Source organism: Caretta caretta, chromosome 1 (genome assembly GCF_965140235.1).
Source record: "Caretta caretta isolate rCarCar2 chromosome 1, rCarCar1.hap1, whole genome shotgun sequence".
In the NCBI taxonomy this organism is placed as follows: domain Eukaryota; kingdom Metazoa; phylum Chordata; order Testudines; family Cheloniidae; genus Caretta; species Caretta caretta.
Window position 1 is genome coordinate 307910828 of NC_134206.1, and position 18202 is coordinate 307929029.

Here is an 18202-nt window from a genome sequence, read left to right on the forward strand (position 1 = left end):
GTGCCGTATCTTAACATGCAAGAGTAAAATGCCAACTTTACACACACGTAACATTAAAACTACTGAACAAAGTTCCTTTAAGCTTGGCTTGTATTTTGAACCTCAATGAGATATAAACAAGATAGCTAAGACTGATTTTTCTAGCTTCAGTTTCTCATGTAATCAAAGCACAGAATTTCTGCTCCCAGTCTACTGGGAAAGTATTATTGTCAGGCATACACACTGTACCTCAGACATGACTCAACATATTTGACTCAAACTTAAAAAAAAGAGACACACCTTAGAGCTGAGGTCAGTTGGATTATTTCAGTCTCAAAATGTATGAGAGAAAATTACAAGCAAGTGGGAAAAAAAAGAGATTACAATAGAAGCTGGAATTCTAACCTTAATACATCAGGCACTAGCAGCATCTGCTATAACATAATGTGTCATATTTAAGTAAATATTTGGATAACAACTGAAGTATTAGAACTGTTCATGAACATTTAAAGGGAAACTGCAGTGGAGTAAGAACATACAGTTCTCTAGATCAGTGTAATGAATCTAGTTCCAACATCCTTCATCAGGCTGTAGTATTTCTACTGCCATACACCTAAATAAACAGTAGTGTCAAGTGCATGGGAAGGGTTCTTCCTGAAGAAAAGGTCAGACTGGAGGAAGTTAATGATGGTTCTCTCCCAATTTCTGCTCACATGCATCACCAAAATGAAATGCCACTAATGGTTTTATTCAAATCGTTTAAATATGAACATCTCTCTCCTTCTTGGATACTTTGATCTGCAGTGAAATAAATCACAGGAGTGACATGTAAATTGTTATCAGTAGCTTTCAGTGTTCATATCCTCATAAAAACATTTCTGTCAGAGTTATTGTTTCAAGCAGCTTGCAGAGCTAGGTAAATACCTCCTCATCAGTTAACATTTTGAAGGTTGTCTTTGCAACCATAAGGACTGAAGATTTATTTATTTTTAAATTTAAAGTTGGATTGTGATGCAGGAAGGGAGTGCTAGCTCAACAAGCCACTGACAGCCAGCATAATTCAGCCTTGTCTAAGCTCCCTGAACCATGACACTTGCTCCCCATCTATAGGGAACCATTGTATTTACAACTACAGGCATAAAATTAAGTGCCATAAAACTTCCCACCCAATTTGTACAATGTATAGTTGTACAAAGGTATGGACAGTTTCTCAAGTACATATAAATGCTCAAAGATTTTTAATAAATGTGAATGTATAATGAACTTTCTGTTGTACCTGATGTTAGAGTCGTGGAGCTTTAAAATTCCCCACATTCTATAGGAAAAGGTGTCTCATTGTTAGGTGATCCAGCATTAGTCAAGGGAAGTCACTCATCAGGTCAAGAGCCCCCTGCAGGACAGGCGAGAGTTTAAGACTCCAAAACTGTGTCAATAATTATACTCTATTCTTACACGTAGATTCTCATCCAGGATTCTCAGAATCTTTAGAAAAGGTACAAAGTATTACTTTACCCAAGTTACAGTTGAGGAAACTGAAGCACGGACATGTCATGAGATTTGCCCAGTGCCACGAGCACAATCAGGAGCAGAACCAGGGCTCTCCACAAAAAGTCCCCTTGCTTTAAACATTAATTCACATTATATCCTACCACAAAAACCCCAGGCTTTATTGTGGGAATTACTGTTCGGCTGAGGTATTCAGAACAACTCCAGTGCTGGTTTTTTGTTGCTGTTGTTCCCAGATGCGGTCTGTAAGCCGAATATTTAAATTCATTGACATGCCAAAAGAAGAAACAAAAAACACTAAGCCACTAAAGGATGACCAGCTTACAGGGGTCCTCATAATTGAAAACAAGCATGCAAAGGATGAGAAGCCCTGGCCATCCGGAGGCCAAATGACTGTCAAGAATCTCACAGCCAAGTATATTGATGGAGGAGCTGCTGTATTAGAAAACATTTCCTTTTCAATAAGTCCTGGACAGAGGGTGAGATATTGTTTTGTCTTGTTTGAACTGACTTCAGTTAAGTTTATCCCCAAAAGTCCCTTTATGAGACAATTGAATTACTACAGTGTTGGCTGACTCTGGTAGATTTCTAATAAACAAAAACAGAAAATAGCTGCACCAACATAGATTATCTAAATCACCTAAAAAAGGAATGAGGTTTTTCCGTTTGTTTTTAATAAGAATTTAGCTGTGAAGTTATTAGATACAGGTAGAAAAATGAGGGGACAAAATAGCTCTGAGCTGCTAGGAATCCTGAGAGTAGTTACAGCTCAGTGAAGTATAATAAGGACTTGTTTGGGGTGTGAAAGTGGAGAGTATTGATTACATACCGACATAATAGTTCACCAAGTTCTATTCCTGCACACGAATTTGGTTGCTTTCTCTGTTTGTGCTCCTCCCTGGGTGGAGGGAAGTTTGCTAATGAAGAGAGATTTTGGGGGCAGACTGATCCAAGCAGGGCACAGAATAATACAGGGTGATGTGCCAACAGTAATGCATCACTAGCTCTAGTATTCAGAGGAATGTGAGCTCCAAACCACTCATCTGATGTGTAAAGCAGATCTTCAAAGGGCTGTACAAACATTTAACTCATCTTCACAGCCCATTAAGCCAAGATTTAGGAAAGCATCCCTTTTCAGGAAAGTCCCATTGAAGTCCAATAAGGATGCACTTAAGCACAAATGTAAGTACTTTCCTGAATCAAGGCCCCAGTGAGGAAGACATAGGCAGGTTTAGCCCTATTTCATAGCTGAGGAAACAGAAACAGAGAGATTAAGTGATGTTCCCAAGGTCACCCAGTGAGACAGATCTCTAGCTGCTGTAAGCTGCCATAGCTCCATTGACTTTAATGGAACTATACTGATTTACACCAGCTGAGCATGTAGAGGAGCCAAAGACTGGAACTCAGGAGTCTGACTTCTTTTAGCGTCGTCCTCTAAGCCACTCTCCCTCTGGATGAGATGTACGCTCTATGATACCTAACATGTGGGTGGTGGATTCAATTTCACTCTACTTACTACCTGGAAAATTGATCAATGCCAAAGCATAATGAAAAGGAAAGATTTTGTATGTGCAGTAGAGAGATGGGCAAAACGCTGCCTTGCAATTAAAACAAGGATCCCTTTTACAGCAGTGTGCCTAGGAAGTTCATTCCAGTTTCAGAGGTTTTCCCTTTACTTGAAATGGTGAATACCACTAGGACTGGTAATGTCTCTAGAAGCGGAATGGTATTTTACCTTGCAGCTAGATTCTTGTAAGTTCCTCCTATTGAGGATAATAGAAACAAGCATGAGACAGAGGAGGTAAGAGAGGCCAAGGATCTACAGTGCTTTTAACTCAATGGTAGCAGCAAGTGCTTAGCCCTCACTCCTCTCTTGGAGTCAGGTCTGGTGCTGTGTTGTTCACTTTACAGGGAGGGTCCTGAAGAGCAAGAAATTTCCACCACCTCACTTCCAAAATTGTCTTGTTCCCATCTGCCAAAGGAGCCCAGGCTCAGATTGCACAGCATTAGCTGTCAGAAAATACGCTACAACAGTAGCCATTAGTGTGTCAACATTTGCCGGCTGTTCCCACAGATATTGCCTATTCTAACTGTAGGGGATAAGAAGAGGCAATCTTCAATTCCACTGTGTGGGAAATGCAAACTATTTAAATAGCAACCACTGTTTTTAGGAAGTATCAGATCCTTCTACTGTGGCATAATTAGGGTCTCAGTGGTGTGGTCCTTCCTGCAGGATCCAGCCTTAATATGGAAGAGATTGTTTGCACAAGTATGATGGTCACGCATTTAGAAGTTCCTTCTTTGATTGATGTTGTCTCATCTGCAGTATTTTGTCAGCCCTGCTAAGTTATGGAGAAACCAGAACAAGCATTACAACCATAACATAGTGCCAGAGTATGATCTGACTGATGCCAGTATCAATGAGGTGCAAAGTCATCAAAGTCAATCAAGTTACCCCAGTGTAAGATCAGACTTAGGCCCATCTTAACAACATTGCTGAAATACAATACAGGCTTGTTTTCATTGGTTTGAATTTTAAGGTCTTTTCTGAAGGGGGATCCACTACAAAATGGAAGGGGAAGGGCTGTCGGGAGGATGGATAATAAATAAGGATAATGGATAAGCAAACTTGTCCTCTTTGGTTAAACACAGGACAGATTCTCTCCTTAGGTAGCTAAATGAGGTTACACAAAAGTAAGAGCAGAATCTGGCCCAGTGTTTCATATCTCTGCTGAGGTCCTTTACCTTTCCCCGAAACAATGGTAATACACATCCTATCCTACTAAGTTCTGTATGGGATAGTTCTTCAGTTGTGCTGCTACCTTGCTTTATGGTTAATGCATGAACAGTTTTAAGCAAGGATTCTCCATTCACTTTGAATTATTTTAACATTGCAGGTAGGTCTTTTGGGAAGAACTGGGTCGGGGAAAAGCACTTTGCTCTTTGCCTTTTTAAGGCTGCTGAATACAGAAGGAGATATGCAAATTGACGGCGTCTCTTGGAACACAATCACTGCGCAGCAGTGGAGAAAGGCATTTGGAGTTATACCACAGGTAATGACCAATGAAGTGACAAGGTTTTAAGTAAGATTTTTCCCAGTATCGTACCTGGTTATTTTTCCATATGCAAACAGCAAACTGATATGTTGAGCCTAGCGTTAGTTGCTTTTGACTGAAAATCAAAACCAAGAACAAAAGTGTAGATTCTGTGAAAGAGCAATGTGTAGCTCTCTTCTGAACAGAGCTCTGCCTTTCACCAACAGCTTGCTGCAACTCTTATTGACAGCGAACTCCTAGAAAGGGAAAGGTAGAGTACACACAGGAGACACAAAGCATCACAGCTTCACTGCCTGCTTACGCCCCTCATTGTTCCAAAATGCATTAGTGCCACTTGTAGAAAAGGGGAACCATCTGATTTGATATGGTGATGTCACCTATTGTTTTTTAAAGCCTCATTATTACATTTTAATGAATTTGAATGATAGTTCTTGCACATTTCCCTTAACAAATTGGTAGTCATACTGCTATTAACTTTCCTCTCACTTTAGTGGCCTGGGCTCTGTTGACAGTTAGATTGAGAGCTGGCTTATATCCATCTATGGCAGTGGTTCTCAACCTTTCCAAACTACTGTACCCCTTGCAGGAGTCTGATTTGTTTTGCGTACCCCAAGATTCACTTCACTTAAAAACTACTTGCTTACAAAATCAGACATCATAATACAAAAGTGTCACAGCACATTATTACTGAAAAATTGCTTACGTTCCCATTTTTACCATATACTTATAAAGTAAACCAATTGAAATATAACTATTGTACTTACATTTCAGTATATGGTATATAAAGCAGTATAAACAAGTCATTGTCGGTATGAAATTTTAGTTTGTACTGACTTCACTAGTGTTTTTTATGTAGCCTGTTGTAAAACCAGGCAAATATCTAGATGAGTTGATGTACTGCCTGGAAGACCTCTGTGTACTCCTGATTGAGAACTACTGAGCTATGATACTTATATAGCAGCCATTCTCATACAATCTGAGCCCTTGACTATTGTAATGCATTTATCCTCACAACGTCCCTTTGAGATAGAAAGTACTAACGCTTTACAGATGGGGAACTGAGGCAAAGAGATACTAGGACCTAGATTCCCAAAGGTATTTAGGCTCCAAACTTTCACTGAAATCAATTGAAGTTAGGAGCTTAAATACCTTTGAGGATCTGGGCCTAAGCAACTTGCCCAATGTCACACAGCAAGCCTGTGGAGGAGCAAGGAATTGAACTTGTCTCTCCCAAGTCCCAGGCTAGCACCATCCTTCCCCTCTGGTTATATTAGTATGCTACCTGACTGGGAAATGAACATTATCTGGAGTAAGTTATCTAGAGTAAGTAGAATATTATGTAGTAGAATGAAAAATAAAGTGTAGTGATTGGTCATTTGTAACAGGAGAGAGAACTATTACAGATTAAACATCTTGCTTTTTATTTTATTGATGAAAATTGTTAGCCCTCTCCAAAAATGTTGACTCTGAATTTGTTGTATTGACATTTTTATGTGTTTTGAAAGCTTTATGATGCATGAGTTTTCACTTACATACAGGATTTATCTTCAATCCTTAGCAAATCATTTGAGTGAAGCAGTATAATTAAATTAGCAAGAGACTACAATCTTACCAGTAAGACAGATATACACAATATCAGAAGGCAGAGAACTACAGTAGGCCAAGTTGCAGCTAAGCCTTCTACACCGGAAGGGGGATTCACTGAGTGGAGGATAGGTAGTGTTTCCAATATCACCCACTTGCATAATGCGGGAGTTATAATTCTTCCTGAAGACTCTATAGGAGCTTCACTGCCTCCAGATACTGAATCAGTGCAGTCCTCAGCCAACCTGTTTGATTCACTTTTTGGCCAGCACCACCAACTCTTTAGGCTTCACTGGGCCATTATTTCTCCCCACCACAGAGTGGTTGCAGCAGCTTCCTACCACCACAGCCTTGTCCCCTAGCAGACTTTCTACCACCAGCATTAAACACTAGAGTAAGCTGGACCCCATGGTGATTGTGGACCAGTGTTTCTGTCACTCAAGTGGCAAGCTTTGACTATTACAGAGAGTTAGGGTATGTCTACACTGCACACTCTTTATGGCAGTGTGTAGAATACATATGCTGCATGCCTCCCTAGCACGGGTATAAATAGCAATGTAGATGGTGAGACTCAGCTTAGATGAGTAGAATGAAGACATGCCAAAACCTCAGTGCATGTACCCTACGTGGCTCATTACACACCTAACAGTGCCTCCCCGATATACACTGCTATTTTTGGAAGTGTAGTGTCCTGCTGCCTCCCTGCTGCCAGAGCCTTTCTCAATCACAGAGAAAGACTCTGGCAGTAGGGAAAAGCTCTGGCAGGAGGGAGGCAGCAGGAAAGGCTCTGGCAGATCCCTGCTGTTGGAGCCTTTCCCTGACACATGTAGCTACATACCACAGTGTGGATGCAGTCGGCTTTTCACTGCGGTGGGTAGCTATACATACCCTACATGCCACCGCAAGTGGTATGCAATGTAGACATAGCCTTAATATTACATCAGTATTTGCTGATTAGCAGGTGAACATGTGAAAGACTTTCAAATAGCTGTAAAGATTGAGGGATCTTCACAAACTCTTTCATTAAAAAGGGCTCTGTCAGGTTACTCATTTTTAAAATAATGAGGTAATTCCTGGCTCTTTAAACTAATACAGCCCAGCACTCTAACCTTATTTCCTTTCTTCATTTGGGTACATGGGCCCAATTCTGCTCTCCATTACACTTGAATGGACTAATTGCATTCAAGTCACTGGAGTGACTCCCAATTTGCCTCAGTGTAACAGAGAGAAGAATTTGACTCTTGTTGATGGGTTGCTCATGAGTGCTGAGCATCTGTGGCATTGTCTTCTCTGTGGTTATGGGGAAAAAATAGCTGAAATGCTCCTTTTGGTGAGCATCAGGACCGGCTTAGATTTTGCAAACACAGAATGGAGTCACAACATTTTTTTTCTATTTCTCTTGTCTTTTTTCAGATTCTGACATTCTTTGTGATTTCGCTCCCCCTCCCAATACAAATATTTCAGCATTAGAGTTCATACTTTTCTTTAAGAAAAATACGAAGTACCCTTTTCCTGCTGCTCAGCTACACCCTTCCCCAGACGGAACCAAGACCCATATTGCATTAACTTCCTAGTCTGATTCTTTTCCTGTCTGTGCTTTGTTGACAGTTTGGTTGGTCATACTCTGCCTACTGATCCCAAACTCTGCTGGTAAGCTGCCCTCTGGTTAGCTGACTTATCTCCTGTTCTCTCCCCTCTTCATTGCCTTGTTTCTTCACCTCCCCTTGTTTGACTGTCTCATCTCATAAGTTCCCTTATTTTCCCTTGTCTCCGCCCTAGTCTACATTTTAAAGGTTTACCAACATAGCTATGTTAGGAGTGGGAGGATGGGGAGGAAGAATCAAACCTCAGTCTAACCAATACAGCTGTGCCAGCAAAAGCCCTAGTGTAGATGCAGTTATACCAGCATAAAATGTCATTCATTTAGGAGATAGTATAAGCTTTACCAGCAAAACTCCTTTGCCACTGTACGCTGCATCTCCCCTATAACAGTTTACCAATATAACTATACCAACAAATCCTTTCTAGTGGAAACAAATGAAACAAGTAAAAAAAACCAAAAAAAAAAACAAAACAAAAAAACAGGTGAAACAAGTGAAAAAGGTGAATGCCAGCCAGAGGAGTTCTGCTCATATGCTCCTAGTGGAGCAAAGTGTCAGTCAAGGGCATGCAAATTTATAACAAAAAATACAGCTCTAAGGTAGCAAGTCTAAATTGGCAACAGATAAAGAGGAACCAAAGAAAGGTGTTAGAGACTGAGTAAATGGCAGTTTATTTCATGCTTTCCCCCATAAAATCCCTATCACCCACACAAAAATCCCCTCTCCCACAAATCCCCATTACCCACCCCAAACCTCACTCCCATCCCCACCAAAAGGTAAAGGAATGCAGTATTCTCTAGGGGTTAGGACAAATAATTTAGCATCAGGAGCCTGGATCCTACCTCCATCATTGCCCCAAATATATAAGCTTGTGCAAGGAACACAACCTCTGAGTTCCATTGTTTATTTGTCTGTCAAATAAAATAATATTTACTCCTCTGTAAAAGGGCACAAGATCTGAGGATGAAAGGGGCTATTATTATTATCCATATCTTTTGGTAGCACTTACAGGCTCCAAGCAAGTATCAGGGGTTCATTGTGCGAAGCACTGTACAAACAAGTAAAACAGACATTCCCTGCCCCAGAGAGCTCACAAGACATAATCTATGGCTAAAGACACACAGAGGTAGAGGACAAGGTAATAGTAAAGGTGGATATGCTTAAGTAGCCTCAGTGGTTATGGTAATCACAGTGCAAAGTATTATTAATAAAAGCCTTTCAGTGTCAGTAGCCAAGTACCCATATAAATGATAGAAGCACTAATGTAAAAACAAACTTGATTCTGCAGCTGTCAGCAAAATACAATAGACTGAGATGACATTAGTTGTATAACCTGCTCCTCTACTAGCCAAAAACATGGGCTAGTTGTTATAAGTTATGCATGTAGTCCAGTTTTAAAGTGCTTTTAATGTGGACATTTAAAGAGAACCCAGTGCCAAAAAAACATTATCTTTAGCCTCTTAAGTAAAGTTGCATGGCCTGTGGGCCAGGCTGCCAGGCCCCCACCAGGTCTGTACTGTACTTGGAGCTCCTGTCCTCAAGTCCCACAGTCAAACACTGAGCACTTGCTATGAATCTGCACATTAATCCTCAGAAATTTCCAACTACAGAGTGGGATTAGCTCTCCTCCAGCACCCTCCCCTGAGGGGGAAAAAAGTTACATACACCACACAGCCTCTTCCACCAAGAGAATAAAGAGACGTTTGTTCTCTAGCCTTCATCTCAGATTGGGGGTGTGGAGTTGTATATCCCCTCCCTGGAATCTGGCCTACAACAACCCACAGATATTCAAAGTCCTGGAGAGGGCTGCTTGAACAATGTAAGAACATTGGAACGGCTGATTTTTTCTACACTACCAATCACCCCATGACAACCCTCCCTTCTCCTACCATCCCCCATCTTTGCCATTTCTTAAAATACAGTTTGATAATGGAAGGCCTCAGTTGCTCCATGGCATGCCTTTCTACAGCTGATTGCCCACGGTTGCCCTTTCTACAGATGAGGGTAGAGTGATCCATGAGTGATCCATCTAATCAGGCTTCCTCTCCCTGACAATGGCCAATAGCAGATGCTATAGTGGAAGATGCAAGAAACCAAACAGGGGACAGTATGGAATAGCTACCCAGAGGGGAAGTTTCTTCTTATTCCTCATCAGTTATTGGTTGGCTTTTGCCCTGGGGGTTTATACCCTTCTAGAACATTTTTTGAAAACCTTAATGTGAAGCAGTAACTTGGATATCCGGTTTTTGAAGTATGGTCACAGTGTACAAAGACCCACCTCATTATTCTGGGCAGTCTTACTAGCTGTCCTGCAGCAACAGTTACATCACAGAATTCACATGCCCATGCATTCAGTAAGAGTGGGCAGCCATGTCCAGTTTCAATGTAATTAAGTTATCTTGTGCACTGTTGTTCATAGACGTTACACCTCAAGGTATTTGACTAAGTTAAATTAAGAAATGGCCCCAGAAATTGAGCAAGTTTGGATCTGAGCATATTGTGAGGTTGGGGACCATTTCTCATTAGAATAAAATGAAGAGGAGCCTAAGAACAAAATTAAGGAGAATAGGCAAGGGAACAGCATCACTGGATGATATGTAGCGAGTGACGCTCTTATTCTGATATTGCCTTGATCACATTAGATGTGATCATGATGTCCTATTTCAGGCCTTTTGGCAGTATGGTATATCACATACAGTTTTACAGATTTAAATGCCCAATATTTATTAAAAGAAATCAGGCATGGAGAATAGGTTAAATATACGCCATGGGACTGCAAGCTAATGAAAAGTGATGATACCTTTTGTTTCCCCCCCACACACACACACTTCATTTTAAAGGAGTTAAGAAGGAAAAGTGACTTTTACCAGTTTCCAGCTCAAATGGTGGTTTGACTTTTTAGTATTCAACCTACTTCCTTCCATCTCTCTCTTTATATTCCTGAGATGATTTCCTTTCAGAGTTCATAGGCAGGACTGTTGTACAGGGTTCCAAGTAGCCTCTGTAAAATGCAGAGAGCTGAAAAGTGCAACTCCCCATAGATCCCCATAGGAAGGGTTTTGCAGAGTCTGAAATCTTGCAGTGGATCCAGGGAAATCAGCATGACAATACAGTGGGCCATCTGCTGCCTTAGTTCCATGTGCAGAACTCCTATAGAGATCAGGAAAGGCTTTCTGAGGGCAGCATAGAGATTGTTTCCTGCTCTGAGGGCTCAATCTTGCAAGGTACTGAGCACCTTCAATTCCCGGCAAGATCCATGGGAGGTGAGGGCATTTAGTATCTTCAGGGGTTGCTCAGCACCCTGCAGGACTAGGTCCTGAAAAACTTGCAGAGAGCCCTACAGTTTTCAATGCTTTTATCTTCCAATTCTCTGTTGTTAATATTTTAAAACTGATGAAAGCATTCATAGACGCCTGTGAAACCAGAACATTTAAAGCTTTGCATATGGAAATTAAAGAGACACCCTCAATTTGAAAAATCACATTTCCATCTGAAAATGTTTTACCCGCTCTCATGATGATAACCTCAAAGATGAGGGAAAGAGAAAACAAATTCTCTTTTGATTTGCTTACTTTCTTCCCATAACTGTACTTTACGTGTAGTCACTTGTCACTGTTTTACAATGAAGCATGCTCTTCCTCAACTCCAAAACCTGTGAGAGTGTGGGAGAGTTTGCGAGGAGCAGCAGCAAAGCTGGAAGCAGAATGGATGAATACAGCTGACCGAAGGATGACGATTCCATTGTGCAGCAACTTTCAAAGTTCATTTTCGTTTCACGTTGGAGTGAAAACTAAACCCTTCAAATGTTTTCACAAAAGGCTTGCATATGTGTAGATAGAGGTCCCTGGCCTGGGGTAGTTCCACCTTCAAGTCCCTGCTTTGCTTGATTCAGAGCAGAATTTCCATCCCAGATCACTCAGAATCACAAAGAGCAGGTCCTTGAACCTGGGTCTCCCCCATTCTAGGCCAGTACCTAACCACCAGGGAGTCTAGCTGTCAGCCTTCCTGATGAAAGTTTTGTCATTATCAATATGTTCTGAAGAAACATTTCCCCACAATTTCATTTTGGCAAAAATGTTCTGACCAGCTCAACTGAAGAGGCAGTTGGTTACAGTGTGTACAGAAAGGGCAGGGTGGAGGAGTGGTGGGCCTGAACAAGTTTAGGGGTATTCTTCCTGGCTCATCTAAACATTGGCAGAAATATCCTTATACATATTTGTAAGTGTAAAAGAAACACACACACACACCAGAGTACAAAATTTAAAGGACACTATATCAGAAGAGTTAATTTAAAAGAATTCAAATTGTCAGTGTCCCATTAAATAACCGGAAGAATAATGTACCAAACTTGAGATTATTAGTTCAAACATTCAACAGGCCTTGCAATATTTTACACATTTTATTTATACCAAGACACTGTTTTCCAGAATCTTAATGGCAATGCAGGTATGGTTTGTCATGTAATTGATTCAGACAGCTAATTCCTGACCTAATTTTTTTTCAAGTATTGGCGATGGATATATCAGGAATTTTTAAAGGTTAATTCTTCATGCTAGGAGATATCTCCCCAATTTAGTATTTCATGTAATATCAATATGCACAATAATGCCAAACTTTACAGGAAAAAAATCTCTTTTCTTTCCCAGTCTCAAAGTTAAAACTCAGACGATACAAGAATTTATATTCTGATTATAACTCTTCATGAATTCTAATATACATGCAAGCACTGGACTCTTACCACTTATTAATGAAATAAATTTAGTGAACATCATATAGGCCAGCACAAACTTATTGGCTGGCAGTGACTGCTGGCCTGTGACAAGGGACAGTGTCACTTGGGGGAAGGCAATAGGTTTAGGGGAACATGGCAGATCTTGTTAAACCCATTCATGTCCCAGCCCCAAAGGGACATTTTTAAGGTCTCGAGGTCAGGGTTCCAAGAGCTGTGCAGGCTCCCTTGGTTCTCCTCCAATAACAAATGGTTCCCATCATTGTGGCCAATCAAACCAATCTGTCTGCCTTTGTTGGGATATGAGGGAAACTTGGAAAGAGCCTGAGATCCCTTATAGACATTATTTCCCCCTCCGTATTCTAGAACAGAGTGTAGACAAAGGAGGAGGGTTGCTCCTGTCTATTATAAAAAGAAAAGGAGTACTTGTGGCACCTTAGAGACTAACCAATTTATTTGAGCATGAGCTTTCGTGAGCTACAGCTCACTTCATCAGATGCATACCGTGGAAACTGCAGCAGACTTTATATATACACAGAGAATATGAAACAATACCTCCTCCCACCCCACTGTCCTGCTGGTAATAGCTTATCTAAAGTGATCAACAGGTGGGCCATTTCCAGCACAAATCCAGGTTTTCTCACCCTCCACCCCCCCACACAAATTCACTCTCCTGCTGGTGCTAGCCCATCCAAAGTGACAACTCTTTACATAATCAAGTCGGGCTATTTCCTGCACAAATCCAGGTTTTCTCACATCCCCCCCACCCCCATACACACACAAACTCACTCTCCTGCTGGTAATAGCTCATCTAAACTGACCACTCTCCAAGTTTAAATCCAAGTTAAACAAGAACATCTGGGGGGGGAGGGGGGGAGGAAAAAACAAGAGGAAACAGGCTACCTTGCATAATGACTTAGCCACTCCCAGTCTCTATTTAAGCCTAAATTAATAGTATCCAATTTGCAAATGAATTCCAATTCAGCAGTTTCTCGCTGGAGTCTGGATTTGAAGTTTTTTTGTTTTAAGATAGCGACCTTCATGTCTGTGATTGCGTGACCAGAGAGATTGAAGTGTTCTCCGACTGGTTTATGAATGTTATAATTCTTGACATCTGATTTGTGTCCATTTATTCTTTTATGTAGAGACCTTCAGCCCCCAACTAAAACCCCTCCAACGCATTATTAAGGATCTACAACCTATCCTAAAGGATGACCCAACACTCTCACAAGTCTTGGGAGACAGGCCAGTCCTTGCCTACAGACAGCCCCGCAACCTGAAGCAAATACTCACCAACAACCACATACCACACAACAGAACCACTAACCCAGGAACTTATCCTTCCAACAAAGCCCATTGCCAATTGTGCCCACATATCTATTCAGGGGACACCATCACAGGGCCTAATAACATCAGCCACACTATCAGAGGCTCGTTCACCTGCACATCCACCAATGTGATATATGCCATCATGTGCCAGCAATGCCCCTCTGCCATGTACATTGGTCAAACTGGACAGTCTCTACGTAAAAGAATGTACGAGGATGTGAGAAAACCTGGATTTATGCAGGAAATAGCCCGACTTGATTATGTAAAGAGTTGTCACTTTGGATGGGCTAGCACCAGCAGGAGAGTGAATTTGTGTGGGGGGGTGGAGGGTGAGAAAACCTGGATTTGTGCTGGAAATGGCCCACCTGTTGATCACTTTAGATAAGCTATTACCAGCAAGACGGTGGGGTGGGAGGAGGTATTGTTTCATATTCTCTGTGTATATATAAAGTCTGCTGCAGTTTCCACGGTATGCATCTGATGAAGTGAGCTGTAGCTCACGAAAGCTCATGCTCAAATAAATTGGTTAGTCTCTAAGGTGCCACAAGTACTCCTTTTCTTTTTGCGAATACAGACTAACACGGCTGTTCCTCTGAATCCTGTCTATTATGTATAGGAAATTGTTATTAAGAGGTTTTAGGGGTAAACTCCATTTTCCACTACACGTAATTACTAACTAAGGAGCACATTTTCTGGCTGGGTGACATGAGATCCCTGCTAGAAAACATACATGCATTATAGATCTATATTTCTGCATGTAACTGCATGGGTAATAACGGTAGCTATGTGCACAAATGCCTATTTAATTGCCTCCCATTTTCAAATTTCAAGTTGTAATGAACCCACTGGCTCATTATTGAGCTAGGGAGAAAGGATTTAGCCAGTGTAAGGAGCTGGGTTAGCCAAGTCAACATCCGGCCAGTATATAATCCCCAGAGTACAGAGAAGAAAGTATTCTGGAGTCAGAAGGAACCAGGCTGGGCCGAGAGACAGACTGTGAGAGAGCTTGGGAGTTGGCAGCAGAACTAAGGGCAGGCAGCAGGCAGCTTAAGAGCTGGGGCTGAAACCAGAGAGCTGGGCAGAGAAGCAGCATGTTGCCACAGCACAGTGGCCTGAAGACAGGAGGTGTGGGGGTAGCTGAACATGGGACGCCTTGGAGAATAGTGCTGCAGGGATTCCAACAAGACTCTTACCTTTATACCCTGAACTGGCCTGCCCCTAGAGTCTGCTTAAGGAACTGCGGGGTTGCTCTTCTATTGTCATTAAGTAACGGTAGCTAGGGTATTTGCACCTTTTAGTTTCTAGCAGTCCTGGGAAAGTTAATCTCTATTACTCACATCTGTGTGTAGCCTCTGAAGGGCCTAGCACTTCTGTCTCCTACACAGCACTCAGCTCCAAGTCTGTGGTGCCCCTAGCACACTACCAGACATCTAGAGCGGACTTTTGTATGACAGCACTCAGTGATGTTCTTTAGAGGGGTCAGTTACAGTATTTGGTGGCAATTACCACCACACTTACTTACTACTGTATTTCTGCACTATTTTACCTTGGCACTTGCCTATGATAGGATGCCAATTCTGACTATAAACTGTGGATCATATCATCACCTTGTGAGTGTTCATCTAGGGTGATTTTGAACTGGTACCCAAGATGCAGAAGGTTCCATATCTATTACCAATCCCCTGAGACATCCAGTTCCCCATTTGCCAGGTTTTCTTGGTGCATTCATAACCAGCACAGAATTCCCTATATTTCATGAGCCATTTTTTCCCTTGAAACATCTAACATTTACAGTGGCTTCTTTGTAATTTGACTCCACACTGCACATGTGAAACTAACACAATATTTACACAAGTGAGCCCTGTATAGATATTAAGGAGCTAGAAAGAAGGAAGCATCCTGCTGAACTGTGCAGGAAGGTGCCAGAATTCCGGACAACGCCTCACCTCATTTGGGAATAAAATGCACTTTTTTAGGTGCTATACTTTAAGGCAAAGACTTTTTGAAAGCAGCATTAACAGGAATAGCAGCAGTTTCAGAACAAGAAGATACTGTACTTCGTGTGTGTTGCACTTGGGAAGGAATGCTAGTTAGGTGTTATGAACCTTTTCTAAAAACTGGTTTGTTCAGTTAACTTTTCTTCACTGCTGCAGGACTAAAATAGCTACTTTATTAGTTAACTACATGGCAAATGAAGTGTGAATGCAGCCATATCAGACACAGCTTTCTCACTGCTATTAGCTCCACAGTGCCCAGTAGTCATAAGAATCTAATCCTGGTGCAAATATGTTCACCACCAACAAGAATTGTGACCCCTTTATGGGTCCCTGCTGCCCGGAGTTATGAGGGAGAGGTAAAGGGGGCATCACTTTAGCTGAGCAAGAAGGAACTGGAAGCCCAGCTCAGTTGAAGGGCATTGTTCTATCAGACTTACCCAGGGGCATGGGGAGCACATTTGTATCCTTTGCTGTCCAGACAGAATCCTCTTTCACACTGACCAGCAGTGCAGGAACCTCATTTAAGCAGCTCCAGTGAGAGCAGAGAGGGACTCAGCACTGGTTTCTCATTTCTGAAGCCCTGAATAGCACCAATTTATATCTGAAATCTTTGAATTAAGGCTATTTGAACACATATCCAAACCACTTTGGAATTTGACCAAAGCATCACTGTATAGTAGTTCATCTCTGGGGTATTCTGAGGACTGGAGTCCCAGGTACACCTCAGGTTATGATTGTGTTAGTTTGGTCAAACTATGTGGGGAATCATGTGTATTCCCCTAGCCATACTTGATTTTAGCTAATGTTTTCAGTGTCCCACTTTTAGAAGCATCAAAAGACACACTAAGGCTAAAAGTCAGTTTCTGCAAGAAATTAAACAGCTGTAATCACTTTCATTTCAAAATATGTTTCTTTTAAATAAACATTTCCAGTAGGAAGACAAAAGGGATGAAGAGAAAATATTGGCTCTCAACTTTATCTACAACTAACATTTGTTCAATGTGCACAGGGGAAGGAGCACAACCATCATAATATTTCCCACTAAGATACTGTGACATTCATTGACAGTGAATTCTGTCTGCTATAGGCAATAAGGTGTATCAAGTGACATAGCAGGTATCACGTTAGTTTCATCTCATTAGGAATAGTTGTGCAATCTCAGTACCGTTTGAAGTACAGTACTTTATTTCTATCAGAATCTAATACACCCCCATAATGTAAAAAGAGATTAAGCAAATATTTAATTTCAGCTGTGTCATCACTTTCCAAACTACACTATAGCATCACCACAGTGACAGGCGTGGTTCTCCCATGAGCATAATTAATCCACCTCCCTGAGAGGTGGTCGCTAGGTCGACAGAAGAATTTTTCGATTGACCTAGTGCTGTCTACACTGGGGGTGGACTTTTCACACCCCAGAGCAACATAACTGGGTCGACCTGACTTTTGGGTGTAGATGTTCACTTATACCAGTAAAAATAAGAAATGGAACTGCTTCTGGTCATATTGAAGTTAAAGGCAAAACTCCTACAGACTTCAGTAGGAGAAAGATGATTCTCAAGATTAAGAAATTTTCAGCCTCTCCACACACCCCTTCCTGACAGGGCACACAAAAGAGCGGAAGAAAGAGTTGTACAAAATGCCTGTATAAATGGATTATTGCTATTCCTCTCATGACTCAGACTTTGCTATGTGCTGAGTATCACTGGAACTAAACTGAGGCACAGAACTGCTGTTAAGTTTACACTGGATTGCGGTGATACATAAGGAAGTATTATGAAGCTCGGGTAACTTTTGGATGGTGCTGGTCAGTAAATGGATTTTCTGTTCCACAGGAAAACTCAAGATTTTGAAAAAAAATCATCCAAAATCTGGACAAAACCCCTGAATTTTGGGGGGCACTTAAGTTCTGAAAAAGAATATTTTGAATTTATCTGGACTTGAAGCATTTTATATGAAGTGTTTAACTATATAATGAAGTCAATTTCAAAATACAGTCATTTTGAAATGAAAAAAGGTTTTTTTCAAAAAATGTTGAAATGGGATATTTTGACATTTTCAAACCTTTTTTTCTTTCTAAAATGAATTTGTCAAGACAATTTTGTGAAAAAAATTTGGTTTAATTAAAACAGCGTTTTTTGACAATTTTTTTTCACCATCTCCACTTTTGGTATGCCATGCAGTTTTAAAATGATTTCTTATTTATTTTGTACTCCCACAGAAAGTGTTCATATTTTCTGGGTCTTTTCGGAAAAACTTGGATCCTTATGGACAATGGAGTGATGAAGAATTATGGAAAGTAGCAGATGAGGTAAAGCTGTTCAATAGTATTTGTGTTGTTCATCAGTACTATTTGTGTAACTCCCCTGTAATAAAGGGAGTTACAGTGGGAAGGAATTTAGGTCAATAACTATAAAATTA

General features: G+C 41.1%; 1 protein-coding gene across 1 annotated transcript in view; it reads left to right on the forward strand.

Annotated features, from left to right (window-relative positions):
• CFTR (CF transmembrane conductance regulator) overlaps window positions 1-18202 on the forward strand; it is a 145073-nt gene that overhangs the window by 109375 nt on the left and 17496 nt on the right. The window contains exons 22-24 of the mRNA XM_048848868.2: window positions 1722-1964; window positions 4383-4538; window positions 18003-18092. Of these exons, the coding sequence (XP_048704825.2) occupies window positions 1722-1964; window positions 4383-4538; window positions 18003-18092 (489 nt within the window). The remainder of the gene's footprint in view (window positions 1-1721; window positions 1965-4382; window positions 4539-18002; window positions 18093-18202) is intronic.